Source organism: Amphiura filiformis, chromosome 13, assembly GCF_039555335.1.
Source record: "Amphiura filiformis chromosome 13, Afil_fr2py, whole genome shotgun sequence".
NCBI classification, from domain to species: Eukaryota; Metazoa; Echinodermata; class Ophiuroidea; order Amphilepidida; family Amphiuridae; genus Amphiura; species Amphiura filiformis.
In genome coordinates, this window is record NC_092640.1 from 15236720 (window position 1) to 15261034 (window position 24315).

General features: G+C 36.5%; 2 protein-coding genes across 2 annotated transcripts; one reads left to right on the forward strand and one right to left on the reverse strand.

Annotated features, from left to right (window-relative positions):
• Positions 1 to 6685: 6685 nt before the first annotated feature.
• Positions 6686 to 13112, reverse strand: LOC140168032 (uncharacterized). The gene is made up of 2 exons (XM_072191335.1): positions 12810 to 13112; positions 6686 to 10079 (listed from the first exon to the last, which is right to left on the reverse strand). Exons 1-2 carry the CDS (start codon positions 13003 to 13005, stop codon positions 9502 to 9504), a joined length of 774 nt encoding a protein of 257 aa, XP_072047436.1. The 5' UTR covers positions 13006 to 13112; the 3' UTR covers positions 6686 to 9501.
• A 6262-nt stretch (positions 13113 to 19374) lies between these two features.
• LOC140167205 (uncharacterized) lies at positions 19375 to 23799 on the forward strand. The gene is made up of 2 exons (XM_072190555.1): positions 19375 to 19586; positions 22559 to 23799. Exons 1-2 carry the CDS (start codon positions 19391 to 19393, stop codon positions 23143 to 23145), a joined length of 783 nt encoding a protein of 260 aa, XP_072046656.1. The 5' UTR covers positions 19375 to 19390; the 3' UTR covers positions 23146 to 23799.
• Positions 23800 to 24315: the final 516 nt, after the last annotated feature.

Consider the following 24315-nt stretch of genomic DNA (forward strand, 5'->3'; position numbering starts at 1 on the left):
CCCTGAATCAATTTGAACTTACCTCTTGGAGTAATTTTGGTAAGCTTATACGTACCATCAATAGTGCTTGTTGGCTGCCAAATTCTGCAACCGTGACATCCATAGGTAATGTACTCAACAAACTGTAGTGACTATTACTGAGTACTTCTGCTAACTGAATCCATCATGGCAATGCTAGCTGTTATTTTGATGCTTGCCACTTCACCAGTTTGGATTTCTACTACAACACCAGTTTTAAGCTTAACTGCACAAATCAATAACTCTTACCTGCATGTCACAGCTATTGAACGTATCATCCCCATTAGACTTTTGAAAACTAAGTTCAGTAAACCTGTGTGCTACTACAACAATAGCACCAGTACTCACCAGATAAACTTTGTGTGAATATGGGGATATACATCCTCATCCCGGTCCTACTAAAGACACCATTAATGATAGTTTCACATCACCGTTTACTGAAGTGAAGCAGACCAAAGGAATTCGCTTTATATCCCACAATATTAACTCATTATACACCAAACTTGATGAACTTCGTCTGATCATACAGGACTGTAGACCCCACGTAGTTGCTCTCATGGAGACTAAAATATGTGACTCAATCTGTTCAACTGAGTTGGCCATTCCTAACTACGATATGTACAGAAGGGACAGAACTCGCAACGGTGGAGGCGTAGCTGTATATATGAGATCTGATCTGCAGTATACTGTTTTGAGCCCCACATTACCTATCACCTCTGAAACTTTGTGGTTTAAGATATCCCTCCCTAATACAAGACCTATTGTATTTGGTGCAGTGTACAGATCCCAGATAGAAACCAACTTTTGTCAAACATTTGAAAATACCTTACATAGCATTGTTTCTGACATTAACCAGGGAAGGAGGAGAACTCCGTGTGAGATCATCTGTGTCGGCGATTTTAATTATGATGCACTGAAGAAGAACAGTGGTGAATGGAGGGAGATAGAAAAAACAATGACTTTATTTCAAATGGAACAATTAATTAAAAAAACAACTAGAATAACTCAAAATTCAAAATCTTGTCTTGATCATGTCTGGACAAATAATCCCCATATGTACACGCAGAGTGGGGTTGTTTCATGCACTCTTAGTGACCATTCTTTAGTCTATGCAGCTCGTAAATCTGTTAAAGTTAAGAGTAAAATTACATTCATTGAAGCCAGGTCTTACCGTAAGTTTGATCAAACTATGTTTACCAGTGATTTGACAAAGGAAGACTGGTCTCCTGTTCTAGAGTCCACAGATGTGGAAGTTGCTTGGGACTCATTCATTCAAATATTTGTACCCATTTGTGACATACATGCTCCAATCAAGAAGACCAGAGTCACAGATAGGCAACCCACGTGGATCAATGAGGACTATCTTAAACTGCGGCGTGATTGTCAAAGATCTAGATCGAAAGCTGAAAAAGTGCTCGTCCAGAGGATTGGGCTGAAGCTAAGCGACTTAGAAATAAGCTTAATTATTTAGCTGACAAGCTCAAGGCGCAGGATATGAACAGCAGAATAAGTAACTCCAAAAGTGATCCACGTGGGCTATGGAAGAACCTGAAAACACTCTTGCCAGGTAAAAAAACAGAGTACAATATCTTCTCTGGAAACTGTGTCTGGTACAGTTACCGATGGTACTGATATTGCAAATACCATTAATAATTTCTTTGCAACTGTTGGCCAAAAATTGGCAAGCAAATTTGAAGGCATTGATGATACTATTGTGAACACTTCCGGTAGTAATTGTAACTCAGGTTTTCATTTTTGTCATATTACAACATGTCTGGTTTTGAAACAACTAAAGAAATTAAACCCCCATAAAGCAACTGGGCTTGACAATATTAGTGCACGCCTGCTGAAAGCTGGTGCAGAGCCTCTTTCAGCTCCATTAACCCACATTTTTAATTTGAGTGTTACAACTGGTACTGTTCCTTCCAAATGGAAAATTAGCAGGGTCACACCATTGTTTAAAGATGGTCAACGTTCTTCTGTTGGAAACTACCGACCCATCTCCGTCATTCCTGTGGTGATGAAATTGCTTGAAAGGATAGTTCATGATCAGTTTTATGAATATCTCTCTAGTCATAACATGTTTTTAGTGAACAATCAGGCTTCAGACCCAAACACTCGACTCAGACAACCATTCTTGCGGTATCCGACTACATTCTGAAAAATATCGATGCTGGTCAGCTTGGTGGTGCAGTATTTTGCGACCTCAAGAAGGCGTTTGATACGGTTTGTCATCCTATTCTTATTAGAAAGTTACAGAGTTTTAGTGTTGGGGTCTGGAGCTTGATTGGTTCATCTCATATCTATCAAATAGAAAGCAAATTACTCAAATTGGTACTGCCATTTCAGATGTTGCTAGTGTAAATTATGGGTGCCGCAGGATCCATACTAGGCCCTCTTCTATTCACATTGTACATAAATAGTCTGCCTGCTGTGGTTTCTCATTTGCCATGTAAAATCAATCTTTATGCAGATGACACTGCTGTTTTTTGTGCCGGTAAATCAGCTGTTGAAATTGCTAAAAATCTCACTGCATGCATGACTAGAGTTGCAATTTGGATGGAAGAAAATGGACTTACTCTGAATGTATCAAAAACAAAATCCATGCTTTTTGGGTCTCATTTTAAACTAAATAAAGCTGCCCCTCTCAATGTATATATTAGAGATGATCAAATTGAAACAGTGCCCTCTTTTAAATACCTTGGCTTACATTTTGATCAAACCCTATCCTGGAATGTTCATGTTGATAATGTTATTAAATCTGTGGTGAAATATATTGGGTTGTTCTACAGAATAAGAAAGTATCTGTCTCAGGAAAGTCTTACCATTTTACACAATTCCCTTTTATTGCCAAGAATTGATTACTGTGATATTGTATGGGGCAACTGCAGCAAGTATTTATGTGACAGAATAGAGCGCCTCCAAACAAGATCAGCCAGGGCTATTCTAAGGAAACCAATTCGCACAAGTAATGAGTATCTTCGTAAAAAGATGGGGTGGGAAACTTTGGAAAAGGGCAGAAATTACCATCTCAATCTTGCTGTTTTTAAATGTCTTTCTGGGCTGGTCCCAAATGCTTTGTGCAATCATTTTTCACTTGTAGGGAATTCACACACTCTCAATACTCGCTCGAGTGCTCACGGGAAAATTAGACCCATTAGGCCTTTTCTTGAATATGGCAGGCGCTCATTTCAATATAGGGGGCTCTTGCTTGGAATCAACTCCACAATTCAATCATTTCTCCGTTACCAACCAGTACTGGTGTTTTTAAATCAAGATTCTATCCAAAATAGTAGGTTTATAAATTTCTCTTCCCACCAAACATTGGTTTAAAATTTAGGCTCTTTTGTTGAGTATTTTTAAATAATAGGCATTGCAATGATTGTTACAGGATCAACTTTTGCCAAATTTCTTTTGTTTAAATTTTTTGCTGTTTGATTATTGTGTTCTATCCTTCATTTTGTAGCCACTAAGTTTTTATCCATTTCCTTTGATTATTTGAATGTAGTTTGTTGTTTTTTGAAATCCTGATTTAAATTATTATGCTGGCATGATGTTTTATCATTTTAAAATTTAAATTCTCATAGTGCAATAAGAAATAATAATAATATGAATTTTGTCAATGTATTTGAAAATGTAGTCTAATTAATGCAATATAGTGTGTGCTATGTATTATTTTGTACCTATCTTTTAATATTATTGTTGTACCCAATTAATTTTGGTAATTCATGTAATTTAAGTAATATAGTAAATTATTCTAAGTGTTTTGTAATTATTTATTTGTATTTTTGTATGTTATGTATTAACTGGGCTATATGTAAGAACAGTGGAATACTTAAATTTTTCCCTGAATATGGACCCAGTATAAAGAAGAAATAAACAAACAAACAAACAAACAAACAGATAGATCAAACTATTCTTTGGTTCACCTCAAGTTCGGTTGTGACATCAGTGCTTTATCGCGGTTATGCTGCAAGATTGCCGACAAACCGCCATTGTATGTGTGCATTATTAGTAGGAGAACCCATACCCGTTCTTTTTTCTTTAATACGGACATCAGTCGTGGAATTCTCCGACCGATGTCCCTATTAAAAAGAAGAGAACAGGTATGTTCTCACATGCATGTATACGCTCTACGCGATTAAAGTTATATACGCGAGATGCGCACATACGTCACTACCAACCAATGTATACATTTTGGGATTCCTTTATGGCCAGACAAATAATTGAACATACTTTTCAACGGGATTGGGATATTTTTCAATTTTGACCCCCTGTTTAACCTTAATATTGACCCCTACCAAAAATTGCCAGAACTTTTGAACATGTTGTATTATATTATTATGTACATTACTAATAAGAATCCAGGTGTTGATCTGGGGCAGGTACATGGGTCATTATAGTATGCTGAGCAAAGGCAGAATATAGCATAGATAATTTTAGCGGAATCTCTGGAAGGCAAAGTTATAAAGTTTACATGGTAAAAAAATGTTTGTTGTCCTTGGGTATTGACAGTATTGTATTACTGTCATTACTTTGGGTCACATCCCAAGATCCAATAACATTAATACAAATAAGAGTCAATGAACTGAGAACTCGGCCATTGTGATGTCACTGAACAGAGGGTAAATGTCTCTGCTACGTCTCCAAGTGCCGTGAACTTTCATGACTATTATTATTAAACCAAGCAACAATTTAATAACATAGTGTACAAGAGACAGCATTTTACCTCTTACCAATATCTTTCTCACACATAATTCACGCTTCATAAAGCAAGTTTTACGTGTGATGTCAATTTGGCGTCACGCGTCATTAAAGAGTGTCGATATTTGGTTATGTTATCGTGTAGGTCTATATCGTGCTATCTACGGTAGACAGCAATCTTGTTTGGTGCATAAAAAGAAACACTGAACAAAAAATGTGCCGGTTGGCCTGCTGCACTTATTGAATATTAAAGGACAATATTAAAAGTGAGTCTGTTGCATGATGAATCATGTCTGCTTACGATTTAATACTCATAGTTCGATTACAATCAAATTTTTTTGTTATTAAGGTTTTACTCGGATATTTTGGTCATTGTAAATATGTTTGCCACCCACGAGTTGGTTTTGTTTCTCATTTAAATCTTTTTTAAATATTCTCAATCATCATCATCATCATCATAAGACAACAACGCTTCTAACTATAGGTTACATGAGATTATACTAGGGATGACCAATGAACCATCAACTTGATTAGAACACTCCCATAGACATGCAGGGAGCTCAACTGTGCACTGCTTGCACAGACATTTCTAAATTGAGCTCATTCTTTTATTTTTCAATATTTTTCTGTAAAAATTGGGGAAGTTAATGCCAATTATATTTTGTAACCAATCAAAATTGGTCCATCGCCACAGTGCGCTTAATTGCCAGTGGCTGAGTTCAGCACTGCTCAAGAATGGCACAAAATATTCATGTCAATAATTTCAGGTAAAAAACGCGGCCTACTGAGCTGAAATTTGGCAGAGTTGCCAGTAATACCTGTATCATACCCTCTGTAAAAAGGTTAAAATATTAAACAAGTAGATCTCGAGTTACAAATTAAATCACCAGCTTCCCTTTGGAATTTCCATACTCCTTTCGAATCATGCTAAGAAGACACCTTTCTGAACATAAATGTGAAGTTTCGTGCTCATTTGATGTATTTTTCACCTGATTTCAACCCTAAACGTTTTCTTATATTTAGGCCCATACCATCTACAACTTGCTGCTGGCTATACCTTGTTTAGAACTTTCAAAAGAAGTACCTGAATGTGCAACCATAACTGTTTCAAAATAGCCCGCGAAAGTGATGCAGGTAACTCCGAGGTCATGTATTGAATTGTTTTGAATGGGGAATACTACGGGAACCAGCACCTTTTGTTAGAAGTCACACATGAGCATGATGAGTGAAGTGGGTAACCTCTATTGTTGTGAATGAGTCAATGACCTTCAATGACACTTAAGATTTAATTTGCATACACCTACTAATTAGTCATATTAAACCCAATAACATCGAAATTTTTGGTTGTGAAAAAAAAAGTTTACCTGGACTTAGTGCAGTTTTGATTTTGTGCCATATCGGCCATCTTGGATGATTTTTGGCAAATGTTCGTTAAATGCATGATTTCAATGCCTCGGTTTGAAAAAATAATTTATGCCATTGACTAGTAAAGTGCCATTTCATAAGAAACCCTTTGATACTTTCACAATATGCTTGTTTCATGTTTGCATATATGTTAAAATAAAGAAATATATAAAGGTAAATATATGCTTATGCCAATTTTGCTCCCAATTGATATTTTTGGACCTTGTCATTTTATTTTGTTCCAATGACCGGTCAGAATGGGAAACTTTGAAAATTCATAATTCGAAAAGTTTTTGACCGATGTTGACCATTTAACCACCAAAATACTTCTATTGATGAGTTCTATCCAGAAAACAATCTTTTGTAGCAATAGGGGCAACATGAAATTTTGATGGTTATCCCTAATTATACTGCGCCAAAAAGTAAATTTTAAAACTAAACCATATTTCTGTAAATTATTTTGTTTAATAGATGTACTATCTAATTCTGCACATTATGACACCCCATTGAATCCAATGTGACTTCAGGAAGCAAAGTTACAAGCATTTGATTAGACGAAGGTCCAGCTTTAAAAGTGACATCCTATTCAAAAATAGAGTAGTGAATGGCTAATTTATGCGCGCCTTTAACTGAAAACAAAAGGAACAAAAGAAAACTTAAACAAAATAACTGACAAATAAAAGGAAAGTTACGAAAAGTACAGAGAAGTAAAAACAGAAATAAAAACTGCTTTAGATAAAGTTTCATTGAAGAAACTGTTTTGTCTCATTTTTGCGCTTGTTGGAATCTCTTTTGCATAGGCCAATTTGTCACTTTTAAAACTGCCCCTTCGTCTAATCAATTGCTTGTAACTTTACCAAACAGTTGTCCAAATGACACAACAGCAAAATCCACTGACATGGAACTGCTTCCTTGACCACATTCACAGCCCAATAAGTGGCACCCCACACAAGAAATCTGTGAGTAAATGGGATAGTTTGGAACAAGACCTGTTTCTTGAAGAACGTGTGTGGAAAGCAGAAGCAGCCCGTTCCACACTATTTCACTTACTCTTTGAAAATAATCACCTGTGTAAGGATCTTCTAAGCATTCTTCACCGATTTCTTTTGCTGGGTTCCAGTTATTCGCCTGTGAATGTGGTTCCGGAAGCTGTTCCGTGTCAGTGCACTTACTGTTGTGTCAGTTGGACAACTGCTTGGTTACTGTCATGTGTTTAGATTAGAGTATTGAAGTAATCCTGTGTGTAATTTTTGTTCATTTTTATGTACAGGATTTTAAGATATGACCTTGTGAAAAATTATAAGTTTCTTTTTGAGGCCAGTTTAGTTCTGCTACACAACGGGTGAATTGGTGACATTATATAAAGCTTTTAAAGGGCAGGTCTATTGCAAAAACAAGTTTATCTCTATTCGAAGAGAATAATTATTACATTACAAGTTGACACTTGTTGCAATTTTTGTGTGCGTATTTCTCCTGAAAAAGGAGAAATTGTGTGGGTAAAGTTCAGCCTCGTACGTGTTCTTCCCCCGTTTGAAGCGTACGTGTTCTCCCCCCGTTTGGCTGATGACGTAGGTAAATGAAGCGGGCACTTTATCATGCTCTCATCATACAATCACAATCACTTTGACAAGTTTGACATTAGCAACAATGAGTTGTACTGTCACTTACCATAACAATGCTGCATAACAATATGCACACTATTGTTCTCATGTCGGGAAAAAAGCTCACACAGTATTGTTACTATGCGTTTGCTTTGTAATATTTCATCCAACTGAAACTATAGTATTGCAATATACAGGGAAATCAGATACATGAGTTTGTGGACTTAAGGGTAGACGAGGTATTTTTGGTCGAAGCAACCTAAAAATCGATTTCCATTATCTAGATCAATATATTATTGAAAATTAACAACTTTATGTTTTGCAAAAGTTCATTCTACAAATCGTATACTTTGCAAACTTGCTTAATTTATTGTTGTTAATGAGTTATGTACGTTTTATAAAAGTGTTGTTGTTTCAGCCCTCTTTACAACGTAACTCAAGAACCGCAGCACCTATAAAAGTATATCTGTGATATTTTAATTCTTCTACACGCTCGCTATGAATTGAGCAATGCAGATTTTGCCAAACCTCACTAACATTCGTAAGATGCTGTGAACTACCAAATCACAACAGTTTAAAATAATTAATAACCTTAACACGGTTTATATGCTAGTCTCAGATGAAATTCTAAGCTCAAATTAAGTATTTATTTTTTAGGCCTAATATTTCTCATGATATTGATATACATATGAATTGTAATATCACAATTGTCTAATATATAAAAAAAAAAAAAGAAGCGGCTGATTTTATCCATATGTTTACAAACCATTAAATTTACAATACTTAATTTGGAATTTTTTTCTGTGAACAACAACAGTATACGTTCTGTCCATTGAGAGCGTTTATAGTTCCTTTTCTCAAAGCGGGCACATCTCATTTCATGACGTCACCGTTTTTCGAGGCCAAATCTGTCTCATTCGAAGAAACTCACCGCTTAAGTTGGTTTTTGCGGAATATCAATTTTAAACGTCTTATTTTCTCAAAAAAGGAGTCATTTTCATTGTCCTCATAATATTAGCTTGCCAATGATATGATGTTGTTTTTGCAATAGACCTGCCCTTTAATTTACACCATTTACACCAAGTTATTGGATCATTAACATAATCATGCAATATACGAGGAGATACAAAACAATACAATACAAAACTATTTTTCAAACGTACTTATAAACGTGTTTTGGTTTGGTCAAAACTTTTAACATGTTAAATAATCAGGTTATATAAAGGTGATGAAAACGTTTTTAAAACGTTTCATATGAAAAGCAACACAACCACGACAAGAAACTTTGACAAACAAATGTCAAAATGTTATTGTGAAATGTTTCTGGCAAACATTTCGGCACATATTGTCAACACTTGCATAACATTTTGATAAACTGTTTTGCAACAAGTTTTCAAAATGTTTTAAATGTTATTAAAACGTTTTATAGCCTTTGTATAACCCGACATTTAATTTGTTCTGTAAAACGTTTTGTGCTTGCTAGGTGCCTATACAGCGCTATATTAGCAACCACCTTTATGGAAAACTATCATCAAATCCAAATCGAATCAAGGCGCTAAAACTAGGCACGAAAAGCAAAGAATACATTTATAGTTGTATGCAACGAAAATTCCATGTGCAAAATACTTATACTTCTGCAGTATTTTAAAACAAAAATGTCATTAGTTGCATGAAGAGACTATTTTACAGTTTCTTGAACGTGTTTATTTTATCATCAGCACAATGGTTTGGGTCATGTCCAGTTCTATAGCTCCCCTCCTCAATGTCAGAATGCTCACTCCTCAATAAGTTCATAACCTGAGTAACCATCATCCGAAAAAGCATGCTTCTCGTGACCAACTAAAGGCGGGTAAAAAATAGAAATGCATTCTGCATCCTCTGTAGCATTGACTTCTGCCGTGTGCTTGTCGTGCTTATTCATGACCATCATTGTGCCATTACTTTCATCAGCTTTCGACTCAACTGCTACCTTTTCATCAACAAAATTGTAAGTAGCTTTACCTCCTGTGTAAAAATAACACGCTTCAAGATGATTTTTATACTGCATCTTCCATGTGGCTCCAGGACTGATGCTCGTAATGCAAAAACCGACTGAGAAACTGTCGGATCTCAGCAAAAGTCGTCGGCTGCGACCACCTCCAAAGTCAATATCCCGATCGGTTCCCAAGATATCTTGAACAGAACTCATCACACGGATGTTACTGGCAGATTTGTCTTTGCAGTAAACTACAAAGAGTCGCATGTCTTTTGGGGATGAGATGGTCAGGTTGCATGACAGACCTGAAGACAATGCGATCATGTGCTTCTGTTGCAAGGAGTATTTTGTTCCGTCATCGGCGAATGTACAGGTACCTGGAAGGGAGAAAACAAAAACAAAAGTATTTTACTAAATTTAATTCTAACCTAGTATAGTTCATCACATATGTGACCGTACACCATGAATGAGCCGTAAAGTCGGCAAAGTGTATTCTGAGTTTTAAAGTGTAAAATGTGCATGAAGGTCGTATTCATAGGTACCTCAATTTAGTGCTACATGTATCTCAATCAATAATCCTATTGTTGAAGAGGATAATAAGCTTCTACCTATGTCTATAGAATTCTTAAATAGCGCTAGTCTTTGTTTGCTTTGGCTAAATCCTGTTTAAGTGGTGGGTTACAAAGCATTGTATTTTGTCTAGGTATGTATAACCAACAATTAACAATGAGAGGACATTCCTGAAATCATTGACTTGGGGATGATTTGAAATGACCGCAAATTATAACTGTATGATATTTATTACCAGCAATGTGGAAAACGAGACACAAGTAGAACTGAAAAAGGTACCATTTTGTTGAAGGAGGTTTAACAAACCACAACACCGCTTCTGAATATCGTTTGAAGTCAAATGATATACCATTTTAAAGCTTATGATATATATTTTCTAAATATGAAATAAAACAAAATTGACTTTGCACAAACTATAATCACATCGGAATGTCTACCAGCACATTATTCTTGAGATGGCACTCAAAAAGATTTCACTATCTGTGATGTAGAGCTGATATGTTACGTGGCAAAAAAAGTTATACTAATCATGCTAATGGCAATTGTCCTGTTAGTTAAATTGGTTTATCAGTTCTCCAAGTAACATTGAAAAAAGTTCATACCTAAAAAGTTAGCCTTTTAGAGGTATGGCGGACACAATAGGATGGCGCTGCGCGAAATGGGTAAAGGCCTTTGAATTTGGCGGGTTTTACCCATATTGAATACTGTCATGCTTCAAAAAGGCTAATTGGCATAAATGTGACTAAATTTTGATTAATTATAATGTTTCATGCTCCTCCTTTCATAATATAACAGCAGAAGGCGATAGAGAGAAAAAATTTAAAAAGAGTCCAGTCACGAAAAAGAATGACGACCAACATATTATTTCCTCTAGTCAGCATACCATGAGAATTGCTCATTTCAACCTGTCTTTAGTACAAATAATTAATTATCCCATGTTTATTAATTTTGGCTGTAGTTACAATGCTTTTTTTATCTTTATGCCCACATGTTGATGATCATGATGTTGTAAACAAATTTTGATGAAATTAGAGTCTTTTGATACACTGAAATGTGTAGCTATCTGCTATCTACTATAGATACAGGGTGAGTAAAAAAAAGTGCAATAGAGAAAAGAATCCATTTTTATTTAAGAACCGAGTTGAACCTTTTAGGTTTTAAAACACTTTATAAATGATATATCCATTAGTGACCTTGTGTGCAAAAATCAAGGAATTAGCATTTACCGTTTTATTTTATGACACATTTTATAGCGATTCCCAATTTTAATGTTTGTCCAAGAGACATCTAAAACTCTTTGTAAGGAACAACTGCCATTTTCTTAACCTCATTGGCATTGAAATAAACTGGAGCACCCAAAGTGTTATTGCCCTTGGTCTTGTTTAAGGAGAAGAAACATTTGTTGGTATTTTCATTTTCCCTTTACTTTAAAGATGTTTATTCTCTATCAAAAACATACAAATTTGTAGGCGAGTTTTTCAAATATCGAAATGAAATGCGCGCAAATTGAAGTGGAGTGAATTACAAAATATCCAGGAAGTTGGACATATTGGGATTTAAAAAACTGGAGTTGGAGTCAAGTGAGGTATGAAGACTTAAAGTAATATGTTAGAAAGATTGTTTGAACAGAAAAAATAAAATAACGGAAAAATCAACCTTATTTAAGTTAAAGGCAGTTTCAGAGCTGGTGCCTTAATCGTGTATTGTGTGCTCTCATTCAAAATACATGGTACCTCGTGGACAAATAATGAAATTGAGTATCGCAGCAAAAGGACTCATAAAAATTAAACTGTAGTTGCGATTCACTTCATTTTTTCACAGAAGGTGACTATTGAGTGTGGCATTTGTAGAAACTTTCCATAATGGGAACGTTCAACTTGGTTCTTACATAAATATCGGTTTATTTGCTATATTGCAGTTTTTTAATCACCCTGTAGCATGGTAATTACTATGTGTAAGTACTTATCATTCAATAAATGCATACTTTTTATTACAATATTATCAATTGGAACATTACATGCATGAAAACATCAAAAATTGAAATGCTTAATAAAATGTGCAAACTATATCAGGAACTTGAAATTTGGGCTCTGATACCGCTGTGCAATTTTTCAGTAGTTTCCCGACAGAATACAGAAAAAAGCATCTCTCTCTCTCTCTCTATCCCTCTCTGCTGTTATATTCTGACATTATGCCCATTTTATGTACTTTTAAATGTTATTTTAGCCTTATGGAAACATTTCCGACGGCGACAGAGAGGGATTGACCAGATTTGCTAATTAATGACAAGCTTGAATAGAATTGCTAATGTCCTCTTTGGATAACCCTCGAACTTAGGAACTTCAAAAAGTTCCTGAAATTTGAAGAACCATTTTGAAAAATCAACATTACAGGTTCTGTAAGCCTTTTAGAAAACCACAAAAAGTTCCTCATAGTGCCCGAGAGTACTTTTATGGTTCCTTCTAAACACACATCAAGGGTTCTCCTGAGATGACAAATAAAGAATTCTTTTCGAACTTCTTTTCTAAGATATGTACCTTTGCCACTAATGCAGTAATAAATATGAGTCATTCCATCCTCGGGCGATTGAAGACACACCGTACTACCATCTGGTACATGAGCTTCGTAGCAGGTGAAGTTCATCCCGTCAGCATCAGAAACCAACTGCCATCCTAGAAGAGCTGCATTTGGCAGTGGTGATTTAGGAAGATCCGTAGTATGACGAAAACCCATGGTGGCCAAGAAATGCAGGATGCCCGGCCCTTGGTATTTGAGGTCTATTAATAAGCTTAACACTAACACTAAAACCACACTATGTTGTGATACTGATCCCGCATCCGCAGTCAGAGAGTTGATATTCTTGAGAGGGCACTCTATTCACGTGGTTTCTTTTCAAACGCTAAAAGATCACGAATTTTGGTGGTTTGCAAATGAAAAGTGTCCGCACTATCGATTGATTACGTAACTGTTATGAATAATATATTAGGTTTTTCAATGCAATCGCCTCGACCCATTAATACATATTATCTGTATTTATCAAAGTACTTGGAATAGCAATCTGGTGAGTTCACTGAACTACGCCCTAATACTGATGGAGTTTTAATGGCGTTAATCCTCTCCATACACAGATGAACAAATACAATAGGAGAAGGTCAACACATATGACCTCCTATATGACATGTTATATGAGATGTACAACAACCTGAATATCATAAAGATCAGTGTTCGTTTGTGCATATGAACTGCATATTTACAATACTAAATATTACTCGTTATATATTATGACAAATATTGGTATTATGACAACACGGTATATACATTGTATATAAAACGACTAATAGATCCTACTATCATGGCGTCAGGTCATTGGTTCATCATATCCCGTATGTTTCTTAAAATTCATTCATATTTGAGACAAATTTCTGTGCCCATTTTATAGGCGTACAGGTGGATCCGGGTTTTTTTGTCATTTTCATTTCTTTTTGATGAAAGAATTAAAGTTTTCCACTGCACGGAGGCCACTAGGTGATACTAATTTAATGCTATTTGTAAATGAATGCGGATTCCCGGTTGTTGTTTTTCCACAGTGTGACAACTGTCCACCCATCCAGACAACATCATAACATAATAAAACGTCTGTATTTGTACGATGAGTAAATATTAAACTGAACTTTGCCTTGGAGCATTGTGTAAGACGGTGTAAGATTTTGTGGGCGCCCTCAACATTATTATCCTCTTTGTATGGCATAGACTGTGTGAATTCTATGAAGACTACTTATACATGGGGTCATATCCATGGACACAAGTAACGATAATTGACAACACGATACGCGACTGTATTTAGGGGCTAACCACTAATAATTAATAATGCCGGGTAGGGCCTACTCCTGGGCGACTCGTGTTGGCAAGGACGCTTAGGACGGTGACCAAATCTCCCAAATTTCACGGGGGTGGGGGGGGGGGGCACTCAAGTATGATAGTGTAGGCCTATACGCATGTGTGGCCAACTTTTTTAAACACCCCCCTAAAACGAGTTTTACCCTACCAGCAAATTTAGGATCAATAGGCCTAAGCTAACTTAATACACTAGAGGGAGTTTTGGATGAGAAAACGGACATTTTGATGAGAAACGGCCAAAATGGTGAGAATTTAAATTTTCTCATTCTTTTGGATGAGAAACTTCCTGGTGTGTGTGTCAATCATTATTGTCTTATTAAAACTGGTGAAAATTGGTAATCCCCGCTGAGCTCAAAATAAACATTATTATTTTGTCATCCAAAAGAAGAATGAGAAAATTAAATTCTCATCATTTTGGCCGTTTCTCATCAAAATGTCCGTTTTCTCATCCAAAACTTCCTCTAGTGATAGGCCTATAGGCCTAGGCCTAGAATTTACCCCCTAAAGAGTTTTTGCCTAGTAAAAATGCAACAAATGTAGGCTACCACTTTTGGACTAAAAAAATTGAAAAGATTGGCCTACTTCCAAAATGCAACTTGTTCAGTTTCAGAAAACTACCCTTATTTTTGTGTCACGCGCGTAACTTGCCTAAAAACGTGATTTGTTTTCGTTGCTCCATCATTTTGCTTCAGTCTGCTCCATGACCCAAGCGTGTGTCCAAGATGCATGTTAAACAAAGAAAGAAATAGAGATCGAGTGGACTAACGTCCGTTTTCTTGATGACCCTTGCTGTTTCCTGACACTATGATCTGTTTTTATTTTCTTCAGATTTGTGATGATCACCATCATGACCATAACTGAAGAGATATTGAAGCCTGAAGGTGAATTTCTACCTGCAAAAAAGCTCAAAAACAGATAGTAATGAAACCAGTTTTTATTTTCCTTGCTCTAGCGAGTTCACAGAGAAGGTGTTTCTAGTACAATGCAGCGTCGGACTCTAGCTGAGAGCGTAGCCTAAGTCCAAACGGACTCCAAGAAGGGCTCTCCATACACAAATGAACAAACACAAAGGAAGATAGTCTCCTCCGTGACCAGCTTGATTTCGATGGAGCGAAACCAAATTGGCTGCAGAGGAGACGGGTAATTTTGCCATGCAAATGAGGTGAGTGTCATAGCCCTGCCGCAGTGTTCGATTGCGCTCAGTGAAATATCAATCAATAATATTTTATCCACAAACCAAGTGATGGGACCTCAGAAATCATTACTGGTTGTCCATCTGCACCCAATTGGTATTATGACTGCCCAATTGGGTGGATAAAAGCCGCTTAAAAATCGATATTATGTTGTATTGAGTCGTCACTATCAACAGTCTTTTGTCCACGTATAACACATGTGATGAAATGCAGTTTAAAATCCCCGCTAAACCTGCATTAATTCACATTTCAGGTGGGATGGACCCCGGTCTGCCATTCAGGTGCAGTTAGCAACCTGGACAATCGATTCTTTAGAAATGGTTAGTCGCGCTGAAAGTCGATCGATACATGTTAAAATCAGCACAATTCAGAGATACACCTTTTTGCTATGAAATTAATTTTCTCGGTCAAATATAAAGCAATATTTTTTTTTTCTTCAGTAATGTCAGTTAAAAACTTGGTGCTTGGATATACATTTTTTTTACAAATCCTGGTGTTAAAATTAAGCATCAAATTGTGTCTTTTAGTGTGATATTTTTGATTTTTATAGGCCTTCAGTTCGCCCGCGAGCTTTTTACGGAATTCATTTTTTAGCGTCTCAAACTAATATAGTTTGCTAAAGAAAGACATTTCCCACCTCTGTAAAGCACATAGTGTGGGTCTATATATTATAGTTTTGTTAGAATTTCCGTTTTTATTTTACCCTTTTTCCCTTCATACTCCGAAAATGTCTAACTCAGTACTTTTATCTCGAGAGCAACCAGCAGAAATAGTCGATATTTCCTTTGTTGTTTATCCAGGTCAATTTTCCATTGAAAGCAAATTGCCCGACCAGCGATTTGGTAGCCCAAATCCCCAATTGAGTGTTCTGGTTAAACATGATCAGTAGGAGCGCTATAGGCCTGGGAATTTCTTTGCTATATTGAAGTTCTAGCAACACTGTAGTCATGCCGGTATTCCTATTAAACCCAGGGATATCGATCCACAATGCTAGTATTAGGGTCTTTTTATCTTTTCAGTTTCCGTAACTCTATTGTTCAGATACGAAAACGCAAGGGATTCAGTAAGTTTACTGTAATCTTACTTCATTGTTAACTCTGAAGTACCAATCAGCTTATTTCAATAGAGGTAATTGCCTGTGTCAATAAAGCCCATAAAGGCTGGAGATAAAATAGTATTGAACACCGGTGTCCGACCGCTGTTTTAATGGTCTAGCGCCCTCTCGTGTTTGACAGTGATAAATTGATTCACATTATTATGACAAAATGCAAATCCGAATGAAAAGGTCCACTTTTTTCTGTAAAAACGTTGAAAATAAGCCCTTCAATCACAAAAGGTCCGCTTATGAGCCTGTCGCGCCCCATTGCACTTGTGCAGGGCCACAGTGTCGCCCTTCACTCGTATCAATGTCTATCTCCCTATTTTGCTTCCTCCTGCCCCCCCCCCATATGATCAGTCTCCCCACTCCCTCCCCGTCCCCCGGTCCCTACTCTCTCCTCTCGAGATCTTCTCTTTCTAGTCTTTCCGTCTCTCCCTCTCCTCTCTTTCTTCCTCACCCCCTCCCACTCTCGCTTGTTCAGTCTCAACTTAAGTATCTCCCCCTCCGTCCCTCCCCCCTCGCGAAATTTATCAGTATGATCCATGACTGAAAATAAGCTCTGCAAAAATAAACATTTAAAATAAACCCTGAGTCTTGCATATAGGCCCAACCAATTATCAGATTAGCTTGCCATGAATAGAATACATTATCTTTGCTCCAATGCAAATTCTTTTGTATTGCATTTCAATATAAAACATGATTACCAAATCACCACTTGTACGCGCCTCATTGGGAGATTTTAGACGCTCGTTTCATCGCCAATATATGAAAGACTTTTGCTTATAACTTGGCAACATGGTTAGTATATATTTCAATGCAAGACTTTTTTAAGAGCCACTTACGTCTAGGCGTAAGTACATATACACCAAACACAAGTCAATTGAAGCCGTACAATTTACCGCGAATTTAGGACCGTAAAATTTAGACTCTTCTTTTGTCTAGATTGGCACCCAACCGCACATCTCAAGGTTTTATGTAAAAATCAATATAACTTACCAAAACGAAAACTGAAATTCACGAGCTTCAAATTTTCAGTAACTAACAAAAGGCTAGAATAAAAGATTGGTCATACCTGGGAGACTACCACTTCAGAATAACAATGACTTACAAAAACTATTACGGATACGGAAACAGAAACTGAAAAGATAAAACGACGGTTAGCCTTAGATTTCACTCGTTGATTTTGAAAAATGGTCAGCCGGCAGTAAAAATGGTGAAATGAAAACGCAAATTCTGACAAAACTATGATATATCGCTCACGGTGATGTGCGTTAGAAAGTTGGGAAAAATCCTTCATTAGCGAACTATCTTACTTTGAAAAGCTAAAAGGTTGATCCAAAAAAAAAAGGCTCGCGGGCAGAGTTTAAGCCTATCAAAATCGAAAATCTTACACTAAATGACTAAATTTCACGCCTAAGTTTAACACTACAATTTGAAAAAAAATACAGTATCAAGCACTACAATTTTTCCTGACATTTACTGAAAAAATGAAAATGATTGCTTTTCATTTGGCCGAGAAAATTAATTTTACATCGAAAAGGTGTAACTAAAAATTTAGCTCATTTCAACACCAAATTCGATCGTTTGTATTGCCTCATTAAATGACTGAGTGAGCCTTGCTAAACAAAAGAATCGGTTGTCCAGGATGCTAACTGGGTGTATTTGTCTATTATATCGCTTGGAATTGTGACGTGTACGTAAACAAATACATGATACCCTGGACTGGTAATGGGTTTTTATTGATGGCTAATTGTTATAAGATTATCTTTTCGAGTTGCGGTACAGCTGCTAAGCTCCCAAACTGGGAGCCTTTGTGCACTTTCTGCTAGAAGCACAAGAGTTTTCACGCATTAGGTAACAGGTTCAATGTTGATTTTAAGACGTGGAGGCATTTTGGATTTGACCCTGATAGGACATGAAAAGTCATACAGGAGTAAAAAAAAATAAAAATAAAAATGCTCTGTTATTTTTGACAGATATTATATAAAATCACTCGTCTAATCACAATGATTAAAATGTGTGTGCTATCTACAAAACTACACATTTTAACTTCTCCAATTTTGGCAAAAATTATGACAAATTGCTCATCTTGACAAAAGAATAAAGAAACGGTATGTATATTAAAAGTTAAAAGGAGGGGGCAAGCAATTGTTGGCATGTCGAAAGAGGACAAGCGATTTTTGGCATATATTTACTGGAATCTTTTGAATAACAGGCTCTAACAAAGGCTTAGGAATTTGGAAAACAAAACATGTAAAATGTCCTGCTCGTTATATGCTCGCTTTATAACCTAGACCATGTAAGGTTTGCAAATTGGGAACCCAAAAATTTTGCATAATTATGCAGAGAGGGTGGGCGAAGATATTTTGGCAGAACAAGAGGGGGGAAACAATTTTTGGCATTCCGTTTTAGAATTATATCTGACCATCTATAATCGTTTCGATACTTTCTGGGTTGAGTTTATGTGAATATTGTCAATGAGGTTTCTATTATATTCAGACAGTAAGACACTCGACGTTCAACTCTAGTGTTTAACCTGAATATTTTGAAAGATAACTCATGGCTGAATAATTAATTACATCGCTGAGGTATTAGCGATTCGTTTCAAGTCAATGATTGGTTTTTAATCGCTCACCGAGCGCGAGCTCGAGTATAAGTTCAGCTTATTTTGTAATAGCAGCTAACTCTCTGCAACCGGCAGGGCAGTTTATAAAGACACGTGGTTTGATGCAAGTCGAATTTCTATTGGTTCGTTTACTGCCTACACAAAATATTAATTATTCTTTACCTGGTGGTGTGAACGACATGCACTGTGCTTATACGGGGAACTCCGAGCGCAGTATACACACGCAGAGTGGATATTTTAGTGAGCTTACAAAATACGTTAAGGCAAAGTCCATGCAGCTGCAACCTCTCTCGCTCGGCCGTCATGATTTTTCGTCATACTACGGATCTACCCAAATCACCACTGCCAAATGCAGCTCTTCTAGGATGGCAGTTGGTTTATGATGCTGACGGGATGAACTTCACCTGCTACGAAGCTCATGTACCAGATGGTAGTACAGTGTGTCTTCAATCGCCTGAGGATGGGACGACTCATATTTATTACTGCATCAGTGGCGAAGGTAGGCCTACACATCCTGAATAAAAAAGGTTCAAAAGGATAACTTATTTGCCCTCTCAAGAGAACCTTTGATGAAACCATCAAAGGTTCTTCGAGCAAAGACGTGCAGAAACAGTAAATTAGCTGGCAACCCACTCATACACCCGTCTTTTGGGCAGGCAGTTTGCTCTTGGGACAGGCAAATTAGCATGGTATATATGCTAAATTCTAAAAATAATGCTTAAATAAGTTCTGTGAACCAAAATATGACCAGACAAACAAACCAAGGCTATAGTAATGGCTATTTGAAATAACTAAACCCACAGAAGGGGCAGAGGTCTAGTTTATGTTTGAAAAAATTTTAGACAGGCCGTTTTGGTGAAAATGATGGGCACTTATTAAATCATACCCAAAAAAAGAGTGATATTTTACCCAACGAAAGGTTTGTTCATATGGCATCTGTAAAGTTTTACCCAACCGTCCTAAGATCGTTAGCCGAAATAACAAAGTGAAAGAAATCCCACTGACTAACGAGTCTGCTCTGCTTAAAGTACAAAATGATCTGCTTCAAGCAATGGATAATGGGAAAATCACACTGCTAGTGCTGTTAGATTTATCTGCAGCGTTTGATACTGTGGATCACGAATTACTTATCCATCGAATGAAATATCAAATTGGAATTGATGACGTAGCGTTAAAATGGTTTAAATCATATCTGCATGACAGACATCCGCTTGTGTGCATTAATAATGATAGGTCTAAAAAAGTCTGTCTTGACTATGGCGTTCCCCAAGGCTCTGTCATCGGACCCAAAGCTTTCTCAATATACACATTACCACTTGGTAACATTATACAAAGCCATGGCCTTGATTACCATTGCTATGCGGACGATACCCAGATATATATTTCTGTAGACCCTGACCAATGTAGCGTTGATGCTGTTATCAATCGCTTGGAAATATGTATTGATGAGGTAAAATTGTGGATGTCACATAACTACTTGAAACTAAATGATGACAAAACAGAGTTCATGGTTATTGGCTCAAAATATCAAACTGCAAAAGTCCATGTTGCCCATATCAGGGTAGGAAATGCTAATGTTATCCCATCATCAGAGGTTCGAAACATGGGTGTTATATTTGACTCATCCCTTTCTATGGAATACCATATTACAACAGTGTGTAGAGCAGCATATGCGTCCATTAGAAACATCTATTAGGTCGTATTCGTAGACATGTAAACAGGGATACTGCCGAAATGATGGTACATGCCTTCATAACATCCAAGATAGACATTGGCAACTCTCTGTGCATGGCATCACAAAGACCCAGATGCACAGACTACAGAGAATTCAAAACATTGCCAGACCACAGACCCTAGAAATTGGATTGTTTTCAAAAACATTCCCTTTCCTTAGGAAAATATAAAATCAAATTATAGAGGGCGCTATTGAGTGCAAAATATCCATGTTTTTCTTTATTTTAGTTTTGTTTTTCCTTTCATTAAAAAATGGAAAATTTTATTAAAAATCTAACTCCTACATTTTTTAAGTTTGATTATTATCTTTCATTTAAAAAAAGAATTAGGTTTCTAACATGTTTCGTTGTGTACCTGGACTCTTTTGAAATCCAACACCCAAAAATCCAAGATGGCCGCCAATAAAATATACAAATTAGGTAATTTTTTTCAACCCAAGTGTCCTTGACACCATATATGAAGTGTCTAGTATTAATAAGAAAAAAGTGTTTTTGGTGCACACCTTCCCTTAGAGTCAGTTCTATGGAGGAAATGTCTGAATAGGACATTATGGCAAAATTGCTTTGTTTACAAACACGACGACTTTGGCTGATTTTATATAGGTGAATTGAAGTTGACATCACAAATATCACTGATAACAAGTATCCAATTTCGTAAATTAAAAGATCGTACATAGCCCTTTGAATGAGAAACCAAATCACCTCTTTTCTTTCTTGCTATCTCTGCCAGTTAAAATTTACTCTCCTTCTGAAATAAAAAACAAACAAAATGAGATGCAAACGTGTTGGGATTTGGGAACATTTGAAAATGTGAAACTTTTTATTTAAAAAGCCATATAACAGTCTTTTAAAATGAATTTTGGTAATATTTTTCAAACCAGATTTGTTGTCGTATATGCTAAATGTTTATACTGTGCATGTCTCAACTTATATCCAATTGGGAATCATCCAAGTTCATTGTACTTAAAATTGATTTATTGCCGTGATAATAAATCCCCCATATAACCATAACCATAATAACCATAACCATAACCATAACCATAACATGATAACCATAACCATATAACCATAACCATAATCATAACCATATAACCATAACCATATAACCATATAACATCTTCTCTGTATAACCATATAACCATATGGGGTTTTCCCGGGGTTTTCATGCCTTGATTCCAGAAGGACTAAGTTAATAAGAGAAACAGCCATGTGCAGAATGAACTTAAGCGTACAGGGGCCGGGCGTACTTAGAATATCGATCCCAAGATCGATCCATATATAAAATTCTCTTTTGAAAGAGGTCTTGGATTAAGCAGGTTTTGGTTTGAAGAACGGCCAGGTGGTATACGTAAATATTGGGGTATAGACAAATCCAACGAGCCAAGTCATGGTCAGGATTTGGTCGGTCATTACTGGGTCCCCGCAGCACCAAACTGGTGTTGTGACTGCCCAATTGGGTGGATTAAAGCCGCTTAAAATTCGATGTTAGATTCTTTTGTGTTGTAAACTGTAATCATTCTTTTGTCTACGTGTAACACGGGTGATAGAATGCAGTAAAATACCCTCCAAGGCCGCATCTTTTCACATTTTAGGTGAGATGGAACCGCGGGGACCCAGATATGGCTGCCATTGACGTGTAGGAATGCGTGAAATTGGATTCGTCTATAAACAAAAAAAGAATATTGAATTTGAGTATACTTATTTGTTTCGTTTCCCTTTCTTCCAATTATTGTTACAGGTTCCTGTATATTCGCCGATGACGGAACAAAATACTCCTTGCAACAGAAGCACATCGTCGCATTGTCTTCCGGTCTGTCATGCAACCTGACCATCTCATCCCCAAATGGCATGCGACTCTTTGTAGTTTACTGCAAAGACAAATCTGCCAGTAGCATCCGTGTGATGAGTTCTGTTCAAGATATCTTGGGAACCGAACGGGATATTGACCTTGGTGATGGTCGCAGCCGACGGCTTTTGCTGAGATCCGATGGTTTTTTAGTCGGTTTTAACGTTACAAACGTCGATTCTGGAGCCACATGGAAGATGCAGTATAAGAATCATCTTGAAGCGTGTTATTATTATACAGGAGGTAAAGCTACTTACAATTTTGATGATGAAAAGGTAGCAGTAGAGTCGAAAGCTGATGATAGAAATGGAACGGCGATGATCATGAATAAGCACGACAAGCATACGTTAAATGTAAACAAGAGCAGTACTAATGAGTCTGCAGAATGCATTTGTATTTTTTACCCGGCTTTAGTTGGGCAAGAAAATCATAATTTTTCTGAAGATGGTTATTCGAGTTATAAACTTATTGAGGACTGATCATGCTGACACGGATGGAGAAATAGCTAACCAGTCAAAATCACCGTGCTAATGTTGAAACACCATAAATGCATACAAGCAATGGCATTTTTAGAACTCTAGTTCATAGCGGCTTAGTGCAAATAATTTTTGGTTTTGCCGTATTATAATTGGTAGTCTCTTTGATAATTGTTTTTAAAATTCTTATTTTTATTTTTATTTAATGAGACATTTATTATAGGTCGTAAGAAGGGGTCATTGTGAATCATGGGCTATTTTAACGTGCCTCCTGGCACGTTCGTGCAGTGTGGATAAAAATCCGTGCAGTGAGAATTAAAAATCCGTGCTTAAATATTTAAATACAATTCCAGTTTCAACCCGACAAATGACCAGGATATTAAAGAAGTTCTTTTACAAAGTACGATGATCGAGTCCTCTACATAATGGCTATAGCTTGTGGTAATCAGTCATATATTCATTTTGCGAAAAATTCAAGCAATATTATTGCCGTACAACGCCTTTTACTCCATGATTTATTGGTCACTCGTAAGGATAAGCCTCGGGATACGCAGATCAATGATTTTGATGATTTTTGCAACATTGTAAAGAAGACATTTATGGTTTTGGAATTGTCGCGAACGTTTTAGGTTTACTGCCGATATTTTAAGTTAAGTCTCCAATCCACATTGAATTGTCTGGTAGACGCTCCTGAACACTAAATGATAAACTCAACAAATCATTTGGGTATTACCTTTATGTGTATTGCTTGTAGACAATTTAACATCTTAAGTTTTACGTTTGTTTGGACATTTATATAGTTCTTAGACAGTGCGTTTAATTTTTTGTAATATTTTTGTATACAATTTGCAAATACCTTATATGCACCTTTGCATGTCACTAAAGTTGCGAAAGTTACAGAAATCTTATCACATTTTGATAATTTTAAGCAGCTGTCCGATATTTAAAGAAATTATAGATTTGATTTGATTTTATTTTATTTGGTACTATAAGAATAACATACAAATTACACTACATATACAGTATTATTATAACAAAATAAAATAAAATAAATTGCACATCAAAATTGCTGCATGAACATGAAGTATAACGAAATTACAAATCAACACAAGTACCAAGGATAGCCCAAAAAGCCTTGGGAAAAGCTTATTTCCATTGGGATCCTTTACAAGC